Raw genomic sequence first — 17568 nt, forward strand, 5'->3', positions numbered from 1 at the left:
TCCTTAAACCACCGAAAAATCAATTTAGTCTCATCAATCTGGGCTCACTGTATAAAGCTAACACTGATACACGCCACACAAACACACACACATACACACACTAACCTACTTACTCCTAGCTTTTACTCACCTTTTATTACCTCTTCTCTTCCTGCTCTTCGAAATTTCCTTATCTGTCCTTCCATGTTATACATTCCTCTCTGACATCTTATTTGCTCTCTCCCGCTTTCCCTCTATTCTCTCTCTTTCTCTGTCTGTCTCATGTGGCCAAGGGTTACAGTAGGGGGGGGGGGGGGATATTTCCCATTTAGAGTAAGTCAACATCTCCGGATAATGAGATTAAGGCAGGATCAGTGTGCTGCGCTCTGTAGCCTCGGCTCAACGGTGTGGGGGACACATGGCTCTGATCAGCATGGGGGTCATCCGATAGCACCCCAAATCGTCGTCCAACTGGGATCGTAGCGGAAATTACGCTCATTAGGAAAGAAATGGACTTAAGTACAGGTCAGATAGTTACTAAAGTCCAGCTGCATGGATGTTTCAGAGCAATAGCGTCTGCGTAAAAGTGCAACGAATGTCAAAGCGATTCTTTCGTCGTGATAAGTAAATAAAAGCCCTGACAGGAGGGGCTTCAGCTTCCTGAAGAGATCAGCTTTGAAAACATTATATGTTTTATAATGGCTTATATCTAGGCTTGGACTAGATTACACAGTCCAATCTCTGTCTGGAAAACTGACTCCACATGATGCATATTGCATGTGTACTTCACGGCTAATTTACCATTAATGTCTAAGTGAATCCCTGAGGTAATAAATGCTATTGCTGCTCAAAGAAAGACTTCTGGTCTTCTGACACCAGTCACGAAACAAAGACTAATCTGGATATCTTTAACAAAATATATATATATATATATATATATTATTTTTTTTTTTTATATAAAAATGACTAGGTGTTTGTTTTTGTGTGTGTATGAGAGAGAAAGAGAGGGGTGCGACGTGTGTTAGGGAAATATCTGTCCGTTTCTAATTGAATTCCAATCAGAGAGGCAGCACTCAGAGGATGTTCTTGGAGCCGAGCCAGGGCAGCGATAAGACAGTACATTAGACTAATATTATGTTCCCTCGGCCTGTTTCCATGGGGAACAGAAAAGAAACACGGCACGATCAATCTTCGGCATAGGAGAGAAAGAAATTCCCTCTCTCCCATCTCAACCACTAATCACTTACATTCTGATCCACACACACACACACACACACACTCCCTTCTCTCTCTCACTCACAAGCACACACACACACTTTTTTGTTTGTATCGTTTTTCTCACCAATATTCCTTCTCCTCTTTGTCCCAGTATCTTTCAGTCACAGTCTTCCTCCCACTAACCCCCTCCACAAACACACTCACACTTTGTCTGTTATATTTCCCTGCACATGCTTAAGGTTTTAACGTTCTAAATTACAGAATTATAGTAACATGCATAGTGAAAGTCTAAAGATTTTATGTTTGCATTGCTGATTTATATATTAATATATGTATTTCATATTTATATTTTAATCAGAACAATCAAAACTGGACCATCGTAAAATAAAAGGGTGGACAAGTCTGATGAATCACATTTTCATTTGCATCATGTGGATGGTTGGGTCTGTTCCCTACTTTGCAACCTACAAGACTTTAAGGATCTGTTGCTAATGGCTTCAAGCCAGATACCACAGCACACCTACAGTACAGAGGTCTTGTGGAGTCCATGGCTAAACAGGTCAGGGTTGTTTTGGTGGAATAAGAGCGATCTACAATATTAAGAAGAAAGGTTTTAATGTTATGGCTGATCAGTGTATGTATGAATGGTGAACCTACATTTTCTATGAGCACAGTAGAGTTACATTATGTTATATTAGTAAACAAATGATTGAAATTCCAGTGTCCATTTACTCACTCACTTACTCACTCACTCACTCACTCACTCACTCACTCACGCTCTATATAACTTATCCTGTACAGGGTTGCAGGAGGTCTGGAGCCTATCCCAGGGGACTTAGCGCAAAAGGCAGGGTACACCATTAATGGGTACTGATCCATCTCAGTGCACACACACACACACACACACACACACACACATTTACTACGGTTAATTTGGAAATGCCAGCTAGCCTACTCGACATGTCTTTGGACTGTGGGAGGAAACCGGAGTACCCGGAAGAAACACACAAAACATAGGGAGAACATATATACTCCACACACACAGACCCTGGAGGTGTCAGGCCACAGTGCTAACCACTATGCACTACTGTATGTCCTGACGTTCACCCAATGTTCAAATTTCATATTCTAGTTGAACACAATTTCTTACACGCTGTCCTTGCACCTTGGCACGTAAACCGAAGATTTCTATTCCCTCAGTGATTGAGACCTAACTCTAAACATGCTCCAACGCTGTTCACCCTTGAACAACCTCAATTTTTGCAAAACCCTTGACTAGAAACACTCCCCTGCTAAACATGAAGTTCTTGAGAACGTCATCCTCCTTTTCTTTTGGACACTAAGACATTTGCAAATCTGTGCAAATAAACTGATTTAGACGCACTAACACTACACACTCGTTCTCTCCAGTTCTGTATGCTTCTCTTACAAACGAGGAAAAAGAGAAAACTGTCAATTTCTATATAATCCAGACAGGCAGAGACAGACCTGACTACACAGAAAAGTACACTTAGTTTATTTATTTATGCAAAATAAAGGCCTTAAGCAATCATTTAATGTATGATATGAGTCCATCTGCCACTCATGATACACATGAATATGAATACTAACGAAAGCCTTCTGGTGCATGGAGAAAACAAATACAAATACAAAAAAAAAAAATGAGAATGAGTTACATACTGTATAGAGACTGAGGAAGAAGAAGCATACTATCTGGCTGTGTCCTCAAACATCATTAGTGTATGAGAGAAGCAGGGGATTAGTGAAGCTTTGCATGTGATGTAAACAAAATCAAATCCCTGAATCAAAATGATATAAAACATCCCAAAGTGGCCTTTTTTTTTTTCCAAATAAGCGGGGTTTTTTTTGGCCTCAAGAAGTTTATTTCATGTTACAGAAATTTCCTAAACCAAACAAAAACACAGAAATAAATACATCAGTAACGAATTGAAATTGAAACATGGCTTGATGTAGAAATCCGTATGCCAATTGTGTGTTGCAATGTAATGTGAATATTGCATTGTGCGGACAGTGTTTATGATCTTGGAGCCAGCGTTGCATTTACATTATATTACACGAGAAACATAGCAGAAAAGTGTTAGAAGTCTGAAGTCGCTAAGACGCCGTTTCCAGGCACGTAATCTTACTTACTCTTAAACTGTAATCACTCCAAGATACACATAAATAATCCTAGGTGAGCTTGGACATTTTTTCGTGTGGCAGGACCGATCCGGCATGCAAAGGTGACAGCATTTTGTTTTGAGAATGTAATTTTAGAGCGGCCGCTCATTATGATGGTGATGAATGAGACCTTTATTTCTGCTGTTTTCCTTACGATACCGAAAACCTCTGCAACTTTCCGCACTACCAGCGAGAATAATATCTGGACAAGGATTTATGTGAATTGAAATTTCAGGTGCACATACTTGGCCTTTCCGATAGATTTCGATCCATCATTATGTTCTGTTTGTGTGAACAGAAATGAACCAGGAGGAGCCACAAACACGTCTCCATGCTTTCCTTATGCAAAAGTACGGCATATTTTTGGAAATTTCAAATAATAAAATCCAGCAGGTCAATTTGACATCATAGACATCGCAGATCTTTAAATGGTTTAACGCTCAGCGAGTCTTCAAAAACTATAGAGGTATAAAAGAGAACGAAAAAAAAAGTGATGAATTTGCTAGCGCTCGTATTTGCTTTGGTCAGACTGAGTGCTTTCTTGCCGGTGAGGTCACCCCATAGTTTAACAAGTGTTAACAAAGCTGTAGAAACGCTTATGTGAGCACTTGTGATACATTAATGATGCACATTAGGTCACGTGGCATATACAGCCACACCACCAGGGTTTATGCACGTGTGTACCTCAAGATATTTTAAACCAAATTTTTTCAAACAGCTTGCTTAGGGGGAAAAAAACCTCATATATGTATGTGCATGTGTGTATGTTTGTGTTTGTGTGTGTGTGCGCATGTACTGACTAACCAGTTTTGCTTCTGAATGCATGGATGGTACATGAGGAGAGGAACAGGAGCTGCTGTGGGTGTGGCCTTGCATGCCCATTATGTTGGAGCCCATGGACATTTGTCTCTCCATCTGTTCATGAGGAAACACACAGCAAAGCAACAGAACATGAACAGCGGTCAAGCCAGACTCTAACAGATTTCTCGCATCCAATGCAAACCTGGTGTTAAACACTTTTCAGATCGGTCACATGACACCTATTTTAGGATGTATTTGAGGAGAGGCCACAACGACACTGGTTTGTGTGTGTGTGTGGGGGGGGGATGCTTTTGATTTCACGTTTGCATCTGCGTGAGCAACAGAGTGGTCAAAAAAAAAACTGACACAGGAAGCTCTACTCTGCAGAAGTGTGAGGCTTAAAAATAGAGCCTGGTTCTTGCACTAGTGGTTAATTGTGTGAAGAGTGTGTGTGTGTGTGGGAGACTTGTTTTTAGCCTTTAAGGGGTAAATGTCCTTATGATAGGAATATTAACTTTGATGTATGTTTGACTATCATTTAAAGAAAAACAATAAATTTGCAGCTTTTATTTGAAAAAAGTAGGAAAAAATGAAAAAAAAAAGTGGAAAGACTGGCTTTCTAGGTACTAAAGTTAAGAATTGGTTGAGGTTTAGGTGAAACATTATGTAGCTATAATCTGAAAAAAAAAATGGTGAATGGAAATATCTCGAAGTTAATACAAACGAGTGCACATATGTGTGAGAGAAACACTAATTTCCTTTTCTAAACTATGCGATATTTTTTTTCTCCAGTCCCCAGACGACCCCCCCTCTGTTCCCGACGAGCCCGGCCAGGTGGACGTGGAGCAGCCTGCAGAAATTACTGAAGAAATATTTGGTATAAAAATATGTCCCTACACTGCACCCCTTTCCTGGGACATTAGGCTCTTGCCAAAAAACTGTCCAGCTTTAATTCAATCACCACTAAGCTTCTTTTCCCCACCATCAATATGGACTGGCTTCAATTACAATGAGAACATGTGTTGTGTCATTAAAACCCTGATGCGCGCGCTCTAACACGCTGACTCTCGCTTTAGTCCTCTTCATATGTCCTCTCCAGCACTTATTGACTTTGTTACAACGCAATTAAAGTTACGGACACTGTGCTAGGAAGCTATATTACTGTATTACTGATGTGTGCAAGAAGGTCCTGGGAAGGTGGATTAAAAAAACCACTAAATCATTTCAGTCAGCAAAAAAAAAAATCAAGTAAATTAGTCCTGCACAATTAATTGCAAAAAAAATATCAAAATCATAATACGGACCTGGGCAATTATTTAATCGCAAAAAGCTGCAATTTATTACAGGGAATATATGCACAGTCAGGGATTTGTGTAAAGTTTGGCAATAGTTTGAGAATTTGTTTGTTTTTTAAATAATTGTGCTAACTTATTATTGTTAGCATGGATAAATAAGTTTGAAAACCAAAAATTGTACATTAATTATCAAAGTTAAAAATGCAATTGCAATATGCAATCAAATTAATCGTGATGTGAATCTTTTGATGAAATTCTGCAGAAATCTGAGTCAGAGTAGACAGTGTACAGCAATATGTTTTAAGATTATTGTAGAAATCAATCAAAAATGCATTGAAAAATTCTATACTCTGATTAAGTAAAATCAGAAATATAACATAAAGTATAAAATATATAGTATGTGTAGCTGCAAATTAAATGGACTCGCGCCATCTGTTCCAGAAATTCAATCAGATATTAAAGAAATAAACTGAGACAATCTTACTCTCCAGCATCTGTGTCAATGTGCGCGCATGCAAGTGCGTTTATGTAAGTGTGTGCGTGTGTGTGCGTAGGTGCATAGAAGTGAATGTTTGTAGGCACTCACAGACATGAGCACGGCGGAGGATCCCTGCATGGTGGGGTCCGGCAGAGTGCCAGGCATGGAGGCTGGCAGAGGCTGTCGCTGTCTGTTTCTGTGTAGCAGTGAAGAGAGAGAGCCAGGAACCGGGCTGGAGAGACAGACAAATGGATCAACATGTGACGGCAAGCACGTATTTATTTTCTCAACAGTAACAATGATGCACACTTCCGTTAACGTAGGGGACTTCGTATTCTTTTTCACAGTAACCAGACTTCCCATTTTTTCATGTTCTGTAATTCTAAGAAGTTAATACAAACATTTCCACAATGAGTCATTACCATGGCTCCTGTCCATCATATCCTCATCGAACTGCAAACTGGTCTAAACTGTGACAATGAAGCATATTTTAGGGCACACAGTAGTGTCTTCAGGAAGCTTCAATCCACAAACAAGCAAGTACTGTATGCATGAAAAGATATATTGCAATAAAACATTTTATAGAGTAACTCAGCAATTTTTTTTCCCTTGATTATCACTGAAGGTTTAACTTTTGAGAAAAAAAGGTTTATAGTTACAGTAATAGATTTAACACTTTACTGAAAGTGCAAAAGATGACATGCCTCCTGTGAAGTATAACAAGCTCGTTATCCTTAAGTCGTTATGTGCGAAAAGTTTGGGTAGAATGTGGTTTAAAGTGGTAAAAGTGCCATATCTACGGCACCTGTCCATTCATCAACATGGATCAAAAAGGCATACAGGGACACATTCAGGCACACAGAGGTACTCTCAGTGGAACCAGAGAGACATAAGTGGCATTTAGGGTGAAAAATAAAAAGTTGTAAAACCTGCATGAATTGGTGAGTTACAGAAAGTTTTTGTTTTGTTTTTTTGTTTTGTTTTGTTTTGTTTCTACTTGTACATCCACTCCTTCTAAACCTTAGATTTATTAATAACTATAATTCATTTATCCCAATAAGTTTTAACATAACCTTAAAAAAATTACCGTATTATACGGTGGCCCTGAAGTACAACACACAAAAATATTTCATAAAACACAACATTTCACAAAACACAAAAACATTTCTCAATACATTTCACACACGAAAAAAAAAATTCACAGCGACATTTCACATAACACAACCACATTTCACAAATGCAACCACCATTTGCAGAAGATAAACACAGTTAATAAAACACAGCCACATTTTACAAAACACACCAGTGTGAAAAGGTTTTTGTGTTTTGTGAAATGTTGCATTTTATAAAATGTTTGTGTTTTTTGTTAAATGTTTTTGTGTTTTCTGAAATGTCTGTGTTTTGAAAAATGTGATTGTGTATTGGGAAATGTCTTTGTGTTTTGAGAAAAGCAAATTTTGTCAAAACAAAGTTTTGTGAAATGTTGTTGTGTTTCAAGAAAAGTTATTATGGTTCGGGAAATGTGTTTTGTAAAATTTCAATGTGTTTTGTGAAACATTGTTGCATTTTGTGAAATATTATCTTTTGGAAAATGTCGTGTTTTGGGACATGTTTTTTTGTTTTGTGCCCATAATTAATATGCTGGAACATTATCTGTTCAATGACATCTTATGAACAACTGAGTACTCCTAATATTATTGATCAATAAATAATTTTTTTATACATGATGGCACCATGTACTTTTCCTTTGGCATCCTTTTTTTTAAAACCTTAAAATTTGTTATTGACTAATAAATCAGCATCTGCACACCATCATCACGAGTACAAGTCTAATCAAGCTAGCTATTCGTAACTATACTATTTGGTATCAGAATCATAGTTATTATGCAGCATGGAGTTTTTGTATACAATTGTTTCAGCACAACAATGCCTATGTGCACAAAGCAAGGTGTATGAAGGCGACAATGGAGAGGAAGAACTTAAGTGACCTGATCAGAGCCGTAAGCTCAACCCCAATGCAACACCTTTAGAATGAACTGGATTGCTGATTGTTCTCCAGGATTCATCACCTGACATCAGTTTTTGATCTCACTAATGCTCTTGTGGTTGAATGAACAAATCCCTATAGACACACGCCAAAGTTTAATGGAGAGTCTTCACAGAAGAGGGAATGTTATTTTTACAGCGAAGGGGGACTAAATCTAGAATGGCATGTTTAACAAGCTTTTATACTGTAGGTGTCTTGGCCAGGTGTCCACATATGTTTTGCCTTGTAGTGCGTAATAAGATAACCTCTGTAAAAAGCAGAATACTTCGACAAACTGCATTTTGTTTACTGACTAACTGTATAGTAGCTGAATGTGAAATAATTCATTTGCAAAGACCCATTGATATGTTGAAAATGGGTAGAAATACAAATAGGACATGTGCTACAGTATCAGCTATCAGCCCTAACATTAAAACCATTAATACTAAAACCATTTATGTTCTTGGGTTCCCCTTGTGCCACCAGGGCAGCTCTGGCCCTTTAAGCATGACTCCATAAAACCCCTGGGGGCTTATTGTGCTGTCTGGCACTGGGATGTTGACAGCAATTTCTTTGGGTGCTGTGGGTTGTAGGGTGTGTCTCCGTGAATCGTACTTGTTTGTTCAGCACATCATGTAGGGGCTTAATTAGATTGGGATCCATGGAGTTTGAAGGCTAGGTTGTCAGCTTGGGCTCTTCGCCTACTGAACCCCATGTGCGATGGGCTGTGGTGCACTGGGTGCTCTGGTGCTTATATATATCGTGGCTGGTGTTGACTTTTTCAGCCAATTTGTGCTGCATTGACTTTTCTGTGGGATCGGACCAGACGGGCTGGCCTTTTGTCCCCAAAGACATGGGTGAGCCTTGGGTGTCCATGTTCCTGTCACCAGTTTGATGGTGTATTATTGGTGATCACTGATGTGTGTTGTGCAGTTCACATGTCAGTGGTCATAATATTATGGCTGATGGATGTATATGTTCAAGAATTAGACTTGACCTAATTAATTATAATATGTAGTGGGGTGGAACAAAATGAAATAATATCTGCACAAACCGAAATAAAAGTAGTTTCTGTCGCACTTTTCAAAAAAAAAAAAAAAGTAACATTAAGGTAGAAACAATTTAAGAAATTGTGTTTCAAGTGTGTGTTACAGTTCAAGTGTGTGTGTGTGTTTGTGAGGTGCACTTTTCCTGTCCTCTAGAATTTCTGCACTTGACCCTATAAGAAAATGGTGATGCATTCATAATGTGTTTCATCTTGTAAGGCAAAAACATCTTTTTCTGATAAGATACAAACGATAGGATCTTGCAGATAGGATCTTGCATAATATTATTACTAATATATTCGAATGATAACATTCATCTGTCAGAGTATACCACTCGACTCCTCACACAGCCAAACTCTGTGGAACTGGCACTTTAAAAGTCAATCATATCCAATCCTTTTGGCACATATTGCTCTATTCAATCTATACTATACATAACAGGCACTCTGTGATGTCATTTAAACAACTGCCATCAATTATTGAGCTGGTAAGCGCAAAGCTTCGCAGCTGCCCCGCTACGGGCAACACAATTACATTCTATTACAGAGCAGGCCATGTGGATGCTTACATTTTAGCATGCATGCTAACGTTTAAAAAAAAAAGGATGTGCTTAACATGGAATAATGAATAATCAACGCTCGCCAGAGCCGGGCACTATTATGGCCAGGAAAGAGGGATGACAGACAGCTGGGACGTACATGTAGGAAAGGGGGAAAACGTTCCTCACCTGAACAAATACATGTATTTATACAGGCTAAATGGCAGCAATTGCACTGCTGACATGTGCACACCCACCCGCACACACACACACATGTATATATACACATAGGCACTGTCATTAGTATTCTGACATAGTGCCATTTATGTTCAATGCTCCAATCCATCACGATCAATGCTAGGGCCCCTTCACAAACTTGTGTGACATGTTAACAAGATAAGTGAGAGACTCAATCTCTGACACACGCCTGTACAGATACAAGGGCAGGATCAGATCAACCACTTTCAGGCTTCAGTTTACTAAAAGTAAAACCACATTTCAGCTTTGTTTTCAATTTACTAAACAAAAGGTTTTCTTGCTGAACTACTGTACACTAGAATCCTTTTAAATGCATCTGAAAAAAATGTGCAGGGAAATCTTACAGTGCTCTATTTCTGTTTTATAAATATTTGACTTATTAACTGAATGATATAAAAAATATCACATTTGTTATTGTATGTGGTTAACCTTAAGGCCTTTTAACCCAACACCCACCCACTCAGTCTAACATTACCAATAAATGTCGCTGCACTGTCAAAAGTGTGTAGAGCTGCGGCTGTCAATGGAGTCCTCACGCAACACACAAGAGACAGCGAAAAAACCTCTGTGGCGTCCCAGCGCCTGAGTTGAAAACCAGTGTCCCAAACTTCACGTTGAATTTCTCCCTACTCCCTACTAAATCAGCTAATTAACAAGAATAAACTTTGTGGGACTGCTTGGGTTAGGAGAGGGAAAATACCAAAATGTACAGTACCGAGCCCTGGGAACTCCAGGACCAGACTGACATACAGCGCTCTAGTGCTAACGTCTCTCATTCCTTCCCTTTTTTTCATGCTCTCCTAACAAAATAAGACAAGTACTACAATCATTCAATAACATTTAACATATACTTTTCTGTGCTGTCGAGAAAAATAAATAAATGTAATCAATAATATACCGTAACTGATTCAGTCCATTTCGGAGGAATTAATGCACATCTGGCGTCTAATCAGTAAAAAAAAAAAAAAGTACTTGGTTGGGTAACTGTATAAATAACATTTAGTTATGGAGGAACCCAGATTAGCATTATAGTGAGACAGAGCAGTATAACACAAGAGCTCAGTTCGAGTCTGGGCCTCCACCCAGGCAACAAGGGAATGAAAAAACAAGGCTGTGTAGGGAGAAGGAGAAAGAAAATAGACAGAGGAACAGAGAGAGAGGGAGAGAGAGCTCTTTAGGCCGTCACTCTCTAGAGCGCATAAGGTTGCCCAGGGCAGGAAGGCCTCCAAATTGCAGTTGAGCTTAGCTAAAGAGAAAAAAAGCAGCTTTCCTGTTGTCAGCTGCTCACCTAACCCTGAGAGACCAATGGGGTTTGAACTAGAGACAGAAACAATTTAAAACCTTGAGAGGTTCCCCAGGCATCTTGTATTCATGCACACACACACACACACACACATATACATATACATACAATACAATATACAGGCAAAAGGTGAGGCAATAACCACACCAGTCATCATGTAATACAACACATATACTCATTCACACCTAGAAAAAATATAAACCAGTGTTACAGGTATTCCAGATTGAATTCTTCTTCATGTTTTGATTTTGTACTCCTATAATAAGGCTCTTATGTACATTTAAAATGTGACACGGGTTGGAGAGTAATCCTGTTCTTGGGATAAACTGTTATAAATGTTATTAAAAAAAATTGAAAATTGTACTGTAATTGCTAAAAACCATTGTGGAATTTGTCTTGCATTAGTGAATAGTGCTACCATAGCATATATGTTTAGTTCTTTGTATGACAAACATATCATATCAAACAGATCGAAAAGCTGTGGTTTTATCTATCTACTGTATCTATCTATCTATCTATCTATCTATCTATCTCTCTCTCTCTATATATATATATATAGAGAGAGAGAGAAAGAGAGAGAGAGAGGGCAAAATTGTATGCATCCTTATCTATTACTATAGATAAGTTTTTTTCAAAACTTAGATTTAATTATAGCAGCAACGAGTAGCATTTTGTTTCCTCTAAACACGGTGCAGTAGTCGCACCATCGTTAATGCTATCATGACTGCCAGAAAAGTGGCAGAATTCCCCCCCCCCCAAACACACACACACACACACACACACACACACACACATATACTTGAAGCAAATCTATTGGGTATGCAGCGTTTAATATGGTTGCAGTGATTAGCTTCTCATTTCTTAAACATGTGAATTTCCTGGTCATAGGATACTTTGGAATACATAGGTTACTCAAATTATTTAATTATAACTACAGAATTAGTTAATTAGTTAATAATAACTACAAAAGGGTCAAATTATTGGCCTGCATCAAGCAAAGAAAACAACTAAGGAGGCAGCTGAAACTACTACAGTTAGGATAAGAACTACAAAACGCATTATTAAAACATGGAAGTATAGTAGTGAATCATTGATGAGCGTAAAGTGAGACCACATAAACATTTAGTGAAAACAAATTGTAAAGAAACAACAGTAGAACTCATGGCTATGTTTAATATTTAAAAAATATTTCTACATGCACAATGTGAAGAGAACGCAAGGGATTGAGACTAAACAGCTGTGTAGCCTTAAGAAAACCACTTATCATTGATGCTTATGTGGGTAAAATGGCTTTCATTTGCTAGAAAGCATAAAGAATGGACTGTAGAGCAGTGAAAAAAGGTCATGTGGTCTGATGAGCACAGATGTACCCTGGTCCAGAATGATAAGCACGTCAGGGTAAGAAGAGAGGTGGATGAAGTAATACAGCCATCCTGTCTAGTGCCTATCAGACAAGCCTGTGGGGGCAGTGTTATGATCTGGGGTTACTACTTATGTTTTTTTTCTTCCCTGATAGCACGCGCATATTCCAATATGATGATGCCAGGATTCATCTAGCTCAAATTGTGAAAGAGTGGTTCAGGGAGCATGGGACATCATTTTCATACATGGATTGGCCACCACAAAGTTCAGATCTTAAGTATCAGATCAGTATACACATGTATAGACAAACAGACAGAGAGATACCAGGTCTGATTGTAATTTTAAGGTCAACTTTGTAAAGTAGATTGTAAGAAGTTCTTGCTACTACTGCAAGGTGCCAAAACCAATTCAAACATATTTCAGTCACTTTAATCAAATAACAGATTGAAAAACTGAATAACTCCAGCTTTTATCAGCTTGTCAGACCAAGCAGGACTGAAAATGTTAGGGATGTTTAAAACATGTTTAATATGCCTCCATAAAAACATTAACTGCCAACCATTTTTCTCCATTTGTATTCCCCTTAATCCATCCCCTTAAGTGAACACCACCCCCCCCCGCCCCCACCATACACACACATTTAATTTATTTACCTAATACATTGGGCATTATTTTGTTAGAACAATTTGTTCTAATTATTGTAAAAAAATATTTAAACATCCACTAATTTTTATAACATGTCCTGATGTACACACCAAATATTGAACTGTCATGTTCATGAAACTAGTTTGAGATAAGTTTTACTTTGTGACTTTGAGCATTATCATGTTGAAAGTAGCAATGAGAAGGTAAATCATGGCCATGAAGACTTGCACGTGTTCAGCAACAATACTCAAATAAAGTGAGGAATTTGAGAGATGATTAATAGGTCTTAACGTGACCAAAGTGTGCCAAGAAAACATTCCTCACACAATTACACCAATTCCACCAGCCTGGACTGTTGACACAGGTTAGATTGGGTCCATGGATTCCTGCAGTTGGTGCCAAATTCTGACCCCATACCATATGTGTGCCTCATCAACACACAGATACATCAAACCAGGCTACATTTTTCCAGTCTTTATCTGTCCAGATTTGCTTACCCTGTGCCAATTGTAGCCCCAGTTTTCTGTTCTTGGCTGACAGAAGTTGAGCCCGATGTGGTCACATCTGCGTTACTTTGTGCATTGCACTACTTTTACATGATTGGCTGATTAGATAATTGCATGAATGTGCATGCGTACAGGTGTTCCTAATAAAGTGTAGCAGTATACATTAAGTCATTTGGAAAGATTTGCTACACTGCACTTGGTTTTATATTCTGCAAAGAAATGACTAATTGGATTTCAACTGAATTTGAATGACAATGAATCATGTGGTTATTTTTCATTTATTAAAATGTGAACTAAAATATATACCATTTTATTGGTGGGTAAATAGGCTCCTGGGCACAGGACATAATATCATGATTTAGACCAATACCATGATCATTTAAAACCATTTTGTGCTACACATTTTACCATACAACCCACTACTACTACACAGTTTATAAAATGAATGTGGATTTGGGTAATAATAATCAGAGCCATGGTGAATAAAAAAAAAACCACACAGACGGAAAGTGCAGCCTGACACTCGGTTCTCAGATTACACGCACAACTCCACTCTTCCCCATATGACATCACTTCTCTTTCTGTCTTCTCATCTCTTGCTTTCTTCCACCACTGTAGGTTTTTGTATCTTCAGAACCTTCTTCTATCCTTTCCTTTGGATATCTTTGATGCAAAACCCAGCCCCAACACAAACCCACTTAAACCTGCTGCACACACTTGGGCATATTCTGGTCCAAATGAGATAAGAGGACTCCACGTGTAGCACTGAAGCTCTGTGAGCTCTACACATCATGGACTTGCTCCAAATGCACCAAACAGGGTGGATGAATGGGATTTTCATGGGTGTTTGAGAACCATTATGCATACTCTAGGTCACATACTTGTTCCATATGGTATACAAAGGTAACTGCATGCATATAAATTAGACAGCAAACATGCAGCCACATCACAAGAATCAACCTCAGTGACTTCAACACAAGAGGCAAGAGGCCTGGTTACAGCACACAGAAAGCAGAGAGAGAAAGAGAGAGAGAGAGAGAGAGAGAGAGAGAGAGAGAGAGAGGCACATTCAGCCCACTGACTCATATCCTTCCCTTCTTCTCTTCTTCCAACAATGATGTAATGCTCTTGGCTTCCTGCCTTCCTCCCACCCCCTGCCTGCCTGCCTCTCTCTCTCTTTCTCTCTCTCTCTTTTTCTGCGCCATGCTGGTGAGGTCAATGCTAACTGGAGCAGACACGGCAAGAGCAAGGAACTTTTACTCTGTGTGAATGTAACCAAAACAGCCCCGGGCTTGCTTCCAGCCACTGGGAGACGGTGGTGCGGTCTCCACAACAACGGGCCTAAACAGTGAGAGAAACAGAGAGAGTCCAAACAGCTTGCAGCTGCCTGGCGCTCTGAGTAAATACAGCACAGGACCTGCTCCTGATTTACCACTTTAATCACGAAGAGAGAGAGAGGGGGGAGATTGAGATACAAGGGGGCGTAGAGCTTAAGAGAGTGCCACGGGAGGGGAGGTATAAGAATGCGATCAAATAAATCATGTCCTAATGGCTTGCGAGACTTTTATTAAAAGAGGTGACAATTACCACATGGGGGAGGGACAACAATCTTGGCATGTCCTTGTCCCATTGCTTGTGGACCTGAATTATATAACTCAACATGTGAAATCACATAAATTACACAGGTGTGAAAGAAATGCAGAGACAGGCATCATAAACCTGCTCAGCACCATCCACAAACATGAGTATGAGGCTTGTGATGGGACTTCCTCAGGGCAAAGCAGCATCCTACAGCTCCTGTAGTGTAAAACAAACCCATAATTATGCACCAATATTTCCCTCAGCACAACGGGGGAACTGGTCCAGAGAGGAAACCAATGATTTGGCACAGGACCAGCTTCTTCCTCATGTGATTGAAACTGGCCCATAGGTCCTGCCTACACCTGTCAATATAACCTGCTGCCCATATATCACCCTGAGAGCTTCACTCATCGCGTGGATATACTCCCGCCCACCAGTTGCTGATTGCAGACGGGGCCAATCAACCAGAGTCAGACCCAGGTGACAGCTCTGATGATGCAGTCCATTGGCTTAGATACCACGTCATGTAGAGGAGCTCTGCGGTGCTTGGGAACACTGGCTGCATTTATCAAAACCTGTTTCTCAGTTTCATCAGAGTGACACTTCCAAAACAGGGCTGTGTTTTCTTCTTGCCAAAACCACATCTGCAGGCTTACTCTTCATGTCAAGCCATAAGCCTCTAGAGAAACAAGTTTATGTATTTCATCACAGGTTACGCAACAATTTGTGACACCTTGTGGCCCATCTTCGCATTCCACTAGAAATCTGCTTTATATCTTCCATCCACTTTGGCTTCAATACCATGTTCGCTTATTTTTTTGGGCCCACATCCACTATTCACCCAGCTCCACCTGATCAGACCCTATTTCTCCCCTTTGGAGTGCTCTCTCTTTCTCTCTCTCTCTCTCTCTGTTTCACCTCCTCCAGCTGGCTTTACTATCACCCCCTTACCCATGTAGCTTTTCATCTTACGAATCTTCTTCCTCTTTTTCCTCAACCTGAGAGCCATTCCAACAATCCGCTCTTGATCCCATTCTTCCTATCTTCCCTACACTCTGTCATGGCGGGCGGACAGCCCTGAGGCTGTGGATGACACAGCGGTGGAGGAATGAGAGGAACAGGGCCTGGGCGTTCCTCTCCAAATGCTCTATTAAAGCCTGCGCTGTACACAATGAGCTCACTCTAATTCAGCTCAGATGTACATCCTGCCTGTCTGCCATCTCTCATTCACTCTCTTTGCTCTCTCTCTCTCTCTCTCTCGCTTTCTCTTTCTCTCTCCACATTATACTCTTTTTATATGTATAAGTCTTGATGTCCAAAATGGTTTTCTTTTTCTAAAACCTTACACACAAGTCACAAAATGGCGTTAAATGTTTTGTATGTAATATTTGAGCTCGTTAAAGAATCAACATACATTTCTTATTTGTGAATCATAATTATGCAATGATAATACCATGGTCAACATTTTAATCATTTTAATGTGGATATTCACATTGAGCTTTAACAATGCACATTGAAATCTATGACATCTATGATTCGGGCCCAAAGCAGAATTGCCTTAAAATATAATTCACTGCTGAAAGAATTATAACCATAATTATAAAGGACAATGATGATGACAGGAGCATGAAAATCTAGGAGCTGAGAGTATGAAACGTAATCACATTGTTTTACATAACTATTCACAATAGTTATTCATTTCCCATTTCCTCTTCTAAAGTGCATTGAGCTACCTACCCTTATCCCCTAAAACTATATGACATATGTCTCTCTCTCTCTCTCTCTCTCTCCACCGAGCCTCTGTGTACAGATATGGTAATGTACTATTTCAGCATTCAGCTTCCTCTATGCACATCAAAACTACCTCAGGACGTCCTCTGGTCTCTGGAGGTGTGAAAACAAGAATGCACGCAGAGCTGTAGCGTCACATACATACATACACACACACATATGCACACGCACACACATAATAAGAAATACTTAAAATCAGTTGTGTGATGTTTAGAAGTTTAAAACTGCTCTAAAGCTCGCAGCTCTTTTATGCAAATTTTCTTCACTGCCTTACAGTTTACTTTTATTATGCCACTATTTCATTAAGGACCGTAAGTTGGCTTATATGTGGTTCTTGGTATCTCTGAAGCTTTCCTGATATAAATAGTGTCTATACAGCACCTCTCCGATGCTCTCTCACAGCAATTTGCACACGCACACACACACAGACACAGACACACACACACACACACACACACCTCCTAAACTGTCCTACTAAACTGTCTGCTCACAATCTAAATATTAAGATACGTTTTTAGCTTTAGATTTTAGTGCTGGTATCAATTCGAAGTAGGGACAGT

General features: G+C 39.4%; 1 protein-coding gene across 2 annotated transcripts in view; it reads right to left on the minus strand.

Moving 5' to 3' along the window:
- creb5b (cAMP responsive element binding protein 5b) overlaps nt 1-17568 on the minus strand; it is a 56606-nt gene that overhangs the window by 21358 nt on the left and 17680 nt on the right. For both annotated transcript variants that reach the window (XM_053493530.1, XM_053493531.1), the window contains exons 6-7: nt 6061-6184; nt 4183-4293 (exon numbers count right to left, since the gene is read on the minus strand). In XM_053493530.1, coding sequence (XP_053349505.1) covers nt 4183-4293; nt 6061-6184 — 235 coding nt within the window. The remainder of the gene's footprint in view (nt 1-4182; nt 4294-6060; nt 6185-17568) is intronic.

The sequence above is a fragment of the Clarias gariepinus genome, chromosome 4, assembly GCF_024256425.1.
Source record: "Clarias gariepinus isolate MV-2021 ecotype Netherlands chromosome 4, CGAR_prim_01v2, whole genome shotgun sequence".
NCBI lineage: Eukaryota > Metazoa > Chordata > Actinopteri > Siluriformes > Clariidae > Clarias > Clarias gariepinus.